This window comes from Vigna umbellata, chromosome 7, assembly GCF_029865625.1.
Source record: "Vigna umbellata cultivar VRB3 chromosome 7, Vumbellata_1.0, whole genome shotgun sequence".
NCBI lineage: Eukaryota > Viridiplantae > Streptophyta > Magnoliopsida > Fabales > Fabaceae > Vigna > Vigna umbellata.
The window spans coordinates 42427975-42436452 of NC_142171.1; the positions used below are offsets into that span (position 1 = coordinate 42427975).

Below are 8478 nucleotides of genomic sequence, written 5' to 3' on the forward strand. Positions count from 1 at the left end.
CAGATCATAAATCAAACAGTATAAATTAAACATATAAGCTTCCCTTACCCGGATTGGAATTCAAGTTTGTCCTAGATGTGAAATGGCTTTGTTCAACAAGCTTTTCCTTATACTCTTGACTCCTCCAGAACAAAATCTAACCACGGATTACAGAACACTCAAGATAAGAGTTTGCATGCAACTAAAACCCTATTTTTCCAGAAACCTAAGGATGAACTACAGCAGGGAGACTTACCAGGTTGGATTCAAATTCTATTCGGTCCAAAATGAAGATCACTGCAGTACGAATACTCCTACGGTGCTGCAAACGTGATTGGAGAAGAAGTATGAGTTTTTACAGTAAAAGGAAGTTCACTGGTTCAAGAGAGAAGTGGGAGAAGGTGAAAGGGTGAGTTCAGAGGTTGAAGATGAGTTCGTGCAAGTGAGAGAGGGTTTTCGAAAAGTCTGGTTTTGTTAAACCAACGTTCAATTGGAAGAACGTGTCACAGGTTGCCACATGCACACCAAACTCTGATTTGGAAGATTCCAACGTGACAAGTGGCGTGTGTGCATGCAGAGTTTAGTGCGTTTTAATGTTTCAGAGAAATGATGGGCGTGGTTCTTCGTGCACATCAGAGGGGAATGGAATCAGTTTGGGGAGTGGGTTTTAATGGCTGGAATGAGGTGGCACGCATTAAGGGTGAGGTGTCAGGATTTATTTAAGCTAATTATTAAGGGTTTCACATTCTCCCTAACTACAAAAATTTTCGTCCTCGAAAATTTAGAACTTACCCGTGAACAAGTGTGGATACAAGTCTCTCATTGCACTCTCCACTTCCCACGTTGAATCTCCAGTCTTAGCATCCCACACTACCTTCACCAAACGAATATCTTTTCCTTTATGCAGCTTGGTACGTTCATCTTCAATGCGGACTGGTTGTAGCTCCAACGTTCGGTCTGGACGCAGTTGAATGTCTTCCAGCTCCAAGACATGAGAGGGATTGGCTATGTATTTCCTGAGCTGAGACACATGGAAGACTGGATGCAAATTTGACAGCTGAGGAGGCAATGCGAGTTCATAGGCTACTGGTCCAATCTTCTTCAATATTTGATACGGCCCTATGAACTTGGGTGACAGCTTCTTTGGACGCACAACTCTTCCTACTCCAGTGATTGGATTTAGTCTCAGAAATACGTGGTCACCTGCAGCAAACTCCAATGGCCTCCTTCTTCTATCCGCATAAGACTTCTGTCTGCTCAGGGACGTCCTCAATCTGTCTTGGATCAACTTGACTTTCTCGGTTGTTTGCTGGATGAGCTCAGGTCCAGTTAGCACGTTCTCTCCCTCTTGAAACCAGCAAAGTGGCGTTCTGCACTTCCTCCCATAGAGAGCTTCAAACGGTGCCATTCCAATGCTAGACTGGAAACTATTGTTGTACGTGAACTCCACAAGAGGCAATACCTCATCCCATGCGCCTAAGTGATCTAGTACGCACGTTCGCAGTAGGTCTTCTAGCGTCTGTATAGTACGTTCGGATTGGCCATCCGTTTGCGGATGATATGCTGAACTCATCTGCAATCTGCTCCCCAACTCGCCTTGCAGTGATTGCCAAAACCGAGATGTGAATCTCGTGTCTCGGTCAGAAATGATGCTTGAGGGCACTCCATGTAAACGAACTATCTCATTAATATACAACTTGGCCAAGTTTGTCATGGACATCTTCAGATTCACGGCCAAGAAGTGTGCGCTCTTCGTCAATCTATCCACGATCACCCATATTGAGTCATGATTCCTAACCGTTCGTGGTAGATGAGTCACGAAGTCCATGGAAATGCTATCCCACTTCCATTCAGGAATTTCCAGTGGCTGAAGCAAACCACCTGGTCGTTGGTGTTCGGCCTTAGCACGTTGACAAGTCAGGCAGGAAGCTACAAAACGTGCTATATCACTCTTCATTCCAGGCCACCAAAACGATTTCCTAAGATCTTGATACATCTTAGTCATACCGGGGTGTATGCTAAGACGACTATGGTGTGCTTCCTCCAATATAATCCGTTTCAGCTCTCCATCATTAGGAATGCACGTTCTACCCATGTAACGTAACATACCATCCGTTCCAGCATTAAACCCCTTGGCTTTATCTGAACCGAGTTCACCAAAGATCTTCGCCAGCTCCTCATCCTCACGTTGCTTCATCCATATACGATCAAACACATTGCTTGATATTCTAAGGTTGCAGCACTTGATGCTGTTCGGTTCTAATTCGAACTGCAACCTTAGATCTCTGAAGCTCTCCACCAAATCCAGCTCCTTCACCATCATAGCCGAGACATGTACTGCCTTCCTGCTCAAAGCATCCGCAACTACGTTGGCCTTCCCAGGGTGATAAAGCAATTCAAACTCGTAGTCTTTTAGAAATTCTAGCCAACGCCTCTGCCTCATGTTCAACTCCTTCTGATCAAATAAATATTTGAGGCTCTTGTGATCACTGAAGACTTGAAACGTTGATCCGTATAGGTGGTGCCTCCAAATCTTCAATGCAAACACGACTGCTGCCAACTCTAGGTCGTGTGTGGGGTAATTTTGCTCATGAATCTTTAATTGTCGAGACGCGTACGCTACTGGACGTCTCTCCTGCATGAGCACACAGCCCAGACCCTGGTGAGAAGCGTCACAGTACACTTCAAATGGCTTGGACGTGTCTGGAATAATCAAAACTGGCGCGCTCGTCAGTTTCACCTTCAGCTCCTGGAAACGTTCCTCACATAGATCAGTCCAAGCGAATGGTTGGTCTTTTCTGGTCAATTTGGTAAGCGGAGCTACTATCTTAGCGAATCCCTCTATGAAGCGTCTGTAGTAGCCCGCAAGTCCAACAAAACTACGCACCTCCGTGACCGAACGCGGACTCTCCCATTCCAATACTGCTCGCACTTTTGCTGGATCCACTGCGATGCCTCCAGCCGACACCACATGTCCCAAAAACTGAATTTCCTTCGTCCAGAATTCGCATTTTGACAACTTGGCATATAATTCCTTCTCACGCAACACTCCAAGTACAATCCTAAGATGCTCCTCATGTTCGTCTTCAGTCTTGGAATAGATGAGAATATCATCTATGAAGACGACTACGAAATCATCCAAATAAGGCCTGAAAATGCGATTCATATACTCCATAAACACGGCTGGAGCGTTCGTCACTCCAAATGGCATCACCACGTATTCATAGTGTCCATACCGAGACCTGAAGGCTGTCTTGTGAATATCATCTTCCTTAACTCTGATTTGATGATATCCGGATCTCAAATCAATTTTAGAAAATACTGCAGCTCCATGTAGTTGATCTAGCAAGTCATCAATCCTTGGCAAAGGGTATTTATTCTTGATGGTCAGCTTGTTCAATTGCCTATAGTCTATACATAACCGAGAGCTGCCATCTTTCTTCTTTACTAGGAGTACAGGCGCTCCCCAAGGTGACACACTTGGCCTGATAAATTGTTTCTCCATGAGCTCTTCAATCTGTTTCTTAAGTTCAACCAACTCTGCAGGTGCCATACGGTATGGTTGTACTGATATAGGGGCTGCCGTGGTCACCAAGTCTATGGTGAATTCAACTTCTCTAACAGGAGGCAACCCTGGTATCTCATCTGGAAAAACGTCCAGAAACTCCTCCACAACAGACGTTCGTTTTTGCTTCAAATTTCCCAGCTCTTGGTCCTCATGTGTCATGATGAGAAAACAAGCCGCGCCTTCCATAATGTCTTCCTTTAACTGACCGAGTGTCACACCCAAGCATTCCTCATCTTCTTCAGGAAATACTAACTCCTTCTTGCCACAATCTATGAGAATGCGATTGGTATTGAGCCAATCCATTCCCAAAATTATTTCTAAATCTTTGAGAGGCAAACAGATAAGATTCACCTTGTACCTACGTCCTTCTACCTCAATAGGGCATCTAACACACATGGTAGACGTCCTAACTTCACCCGCAGCTGGTGTTGACACCACCAAATCAAAATTCATCTCGCTCACAGCTATTCCCAACTTATCAACGCACGCCTTCGATATGAAGGAGTGTGTTGCCCCCGAATCAAACAGCACACAACAAGAGGTACCAAACACAAGGCAGGTGCTGATGATGAGCGTACCTGAATTGGCTGCCTCTGCACCAGTAATCGCATACACGCGTCCAGCTGCTTGGGCTCGTCCTCCTCTAGCCTGATTTCTGCCAGCATTCGGTGGCCTCAACACAGCTCGTCCACCCATGTTGCACTCATTCTCCAAGTGCCCACTTCTTCTACATTTCGTGCAGAATTTTCCTCCCGTGAGTTGGGGGCAAGATGAACGATAGTGTGGCCCTCCACACTGGAAACAAGTGACGTTTCCTGGCTGTCCGGCAGTGATTAATGCTCGTGATCCACTTGCATTTGACTGACCTGGACGAGCGTAAGGAGTACTTCTCGTGTTGGCAGTACCCCTGGATACAATCGGCCCTCTAATCACCTGTGTTTGCTTCTTTTGTCGTTCCACTTCTGCCATATTCTTCTCCAATACTTTGGCTCTTTCCACCATTGCAGGAAATGACCGAATGCATAAACTTGATATCAACACCTTCAGATCGCTTCTTAATCCATTCTCAAATTTCCTACACTGCCACTCTTCACTAGTGGCCATCGTATTAAACCTCAACAACTGTTTGAAAGAATTTGTGTACTCGGATACAGATTTTCCCCCTTGCACCAACTGAAGAAACTCTACTTCCTTAGCATAGCGGACGCTGTCTGGGAAATACTCTTCATAAAATTTGTTTCTAAAAACCTCCCAGGTGATAGGAGCATGAGTGTCGGCCAGGATAGCCCTCACACTCGTCCACCAGTGGCTGGCCTCACCAGTCAACAAGTACTCAGTGAACGCCAATCTGTTGTCGTCAGGGCACCTCTTTGCATTATAAATCTTCTCAATGTCCCGCAGCCAATGATCTGCCTCATCAGGAAGGCATTTTCCATTAAATTTGGAGGGATGATGTTGAAGAAAGCTCTCCAAGCTCCATTCTGCAGTAGGCGGGGCAGCGTTAGAAGAAGAGGCTCCTGGTGTGCCTCTTGTAGCTGCAATAATCTCCATTAATTGGCGTTGTGTGGCCTCAGAATTTACGCGTGCGGCTTCTAAGCTTTGCAAAGCAGCTGCGTTCTGCTCCATTAAGGTGGTGTTCTGCTGTTGCAGTCTCTCAATGACTGCCTCCAACATCCTAGTATTGTTGGGGGCGTCAGGCTCGTTAGGCTGAGGTGGGGGAGGAAGTCTAGGAGCCATTCGTTCTCTGGTCCATCAGAAAACGAACGTTAGAATTGTTCAAGAGTTAAATACTTCAATAACTCATTAAACATATAACAAGCACACAACGAAAACATAGTGCACTCATAACCCTACTTGTCCTTAAAAGAACAAAACTGCTCTGATACCACTAATGTAACATCCCAAAATACAGTAATCACTATAATTCAGAATTTATCACAATTAACAGTAACAGTAAACAGTCTTTGCGTAATTAACAGCTGCTCCAAAAGAAAACAGCACTTATATAAATAAACAGTACTGTACAGTAACTTACAGTAGAGTTTACAGTGTTCAGAATTTCAGCAAAAATACAAAAACAGATCTGCAAGAACAAAAATCTGCAGAATTATATACAGGCTGCCAGAATACAGCACACCCAAAATTAACTACTGCTGCTACTACGGAACTAATCCCTACTGCTCCAATTTTACTTCAACGTCCACAAGGTTGGCATCCTCCAAATTTTCTTCTTCCAGTACTTGCTCAAGGGATGCACCACCATCTGCTCACATCCACAACGGATGATCATTGCATTTCGACAAGACGGATTATACATGGACATTAGACAACACAAAGGAAATGCAAGGGTAAGCTTATAATATTTAATTTATAAAATCAACACATACAGTTACATATCAATCCACACATTCAACATGTAAGCTCATCAATTAACAATCATATAGATACGTATAAACGACAGACCGTCCGGACTGTATGAACCGTGTAGCTACAGGCGTCCGTGCACCCGAGTGGTGTGGTAACTGTATTACACTCGACAGCTGCCACTCGAGGTTAACTCTATCCAAAGTACCCCTAAGGAATAGAGCCTCCTGCCATTCCCACGCATGACTACTCCCTTCTACGTGAAGATGAGTATCACGGAATATCAGGATGGACCAAGCCAGCATTAGCATGCCCACAGTCATACTTTACAAAACTCAATAATCAATCATATCAGAAACGTTCCTCCTTGGAACGCTAATAAAAATCCGTTTCCAATAATTCATTCCATATATCATTCACCATATTAAACCGTTCACTGATTCACATTTTCGTTCTGTGTTCCACTCTCTTAAATTTCACGAATGTTCATCACTTAATCAACAGGAACTTAACATGTTACAGTACTCCTACATCCTCGTTTCTGAACAAAAGAAACGAACCATTTATTCACTTGATACGTTTCAACACTTAATAATTTGAAAATACTGATCTTTAAAAGATATGGATGATACTTAGAATATTTTGAAGGTAAAGAATCCAGGTGGAATCCAAAGGATAGAAACCAGTAAGAAAATGTTTAGATAAACAGTCAATATAATTGATTTCAGAAAACAACACTGCCAGTCAAAGAACAAACGTTAACTAACAATTTGGACGAACGCCAATTACGTTCGCTCAGAATTCAATGGTAAGGACGAGCGTTCAATTGTAAAACCGAACCCTGCTTTGGACGAACGCCAGGTATATGACCGAGCACAATCAGAACGAACGCTGGTAAAACCCAAGCGTTATCTAGGACGAACGTTTCGATATAGGACCGAACGCCAACTTGGACGAACGTTCAGTATAAGGACGAACGATCTCTAGAACGAACGTTCGACATAAGGTCGAACAACCATAAGGATTAACGCTCGACATGAGGCCGAACGTCATTGAGGACGAACGCTCGACTTAAGGCCGAACGTTACTTATTCATAAAGTTTTTAAATGTTTAAATACAGTTGAGCCAGACGAACGCTCATACCTTCAATTTGGGGGACGCTCGTTCTTCGAGCAGAATTCCTTCCAAATGAAGGAATTCCCATCTAAGTTATTCTAATGAAACCCGAACGTTCTATGACCGTACAGGGACGAGCGTCACTTAGCAACAGAGAATGATTAGAAATTCAGAGTTTTCGCACTTAGCAGAAATTTTTCCAGATTTCCATTTTTCAACTTTATACTTTCATTTCCAGATTTAATTCCCTTCAGACACCATCATCATGCAAATTTCAACATTTAAATCATTCCAACCACACAATAACCATTCTCCATTCATCCATAATCAATTCAATCATGCATTTAAATCAAATTCATCATCAAATAAAATTCATATAAGCCGTATCAGTTCATGACAGATCCATCCAAACCAGAATACATATCAGATATCAGTAAACTTTCTAAATACTCAAACATCATGCTTTTCTTATATGAATCTCAGATCATAAATCAAACAGTATAAATTAAACATATAAGCTTCCCTTACCCGGATTGGAATTCAAGTTTGTCCTAGATGTGAAATGGCTTTGTTCAACAAGCTTTTCCTTATACTCTTGACTCCTCCAGAACAAAATCTAACCACGGATTACAGAACACTCAAGATAAGAGTTTGCATGCAACTAAAACCCTATTTTTCCAGAAACCTAAGGATGAACTACAGCAGGGAGACTTACCAGGTTGGATTCAAATTCTATTCGGTCCAAAATGAAGATCACTGCAGTACGAATACTCCTACGGTGCTGCAAACGTGATTGGAGAAGAAGTATGAGTTTTTACAGTAAAAGGAAGTTCACTGGTTCAAGAGAGAAGTGGGAGAAGGTGAAAGGGTGAGTTCAGAGGTTGAAGATGAGTTCGTGCAAGTGAGAGAGGGTTTTCGAAAAGTCTGGTTTTGTTAAACCAACGTTCAATTGGAAGAACGTGTCACAGGTTGCCACATGCACACCAAACTCTGATTTGGAAGATTCCAACGTGACAAGTGGCGTGTGTGCATGCAGAGTTTAGTGCGTTTTAATGTTTCAGAGAAATGATGGGCGTGGTTCTTCGTGCACATCAGAGGGGAATGGAATCAGTTTGGGGAGTGGGTTTTAATGGCTGGAATGAGGTGGCACGCATTAAGGGTGAGGTGTCAGGATTTATTTAAGCTAATTATTAAGGGTTTCACATATTAAATATATATTTTTTTAAATTTTATTTAAATTTTATTTTAATAATTTATAAAAATATATGTTTTAAATATTTGCGTGTATCCACGAGTATCCATGGGTATCCACAGGTTTTAAAATATCTGCAGGTATTTTTTAAGCAAGTATCTAAGTATCCGGTAGTGGGTGAATTTTTTTTGTTAAGTCGGGTTGTAGGTAAGCACTATATGTGCCTGATTCGACTTGTTGTCATCCCTAATCACCATT

The 8478-nt window shown here is 42.8% G+C and overlaps 1 protein-coding gene across 1 annotated transcript; it reads right to left on the bottom strand.

Moving 5' to 3' along the window:
* Positions 1-1442: 1442 nt before the first annotated feature.
* LOC148196048 (uncharacterized) lies at positions 1443-5284 on the bottom strand. The gene is made up of 5 exons (XM_088095360.1): positions 4126-5284; positions 3519-3816; positions 2528-3257; positions 2089-2413; positions 1443-1498 (listed from the first exon to the last, which is right to left on the bottom strand). The coding sequence occupies exons 1-5, from the start codon at positions 5282-5284 to the stop codon at positions 1443-1445; spliced, it is 2568 nt and encodes an 855-aa protein (XP_087951486.1).
* Between the last annotated feature and the right edge of the window lie 3194 nt (positions 5285-8478).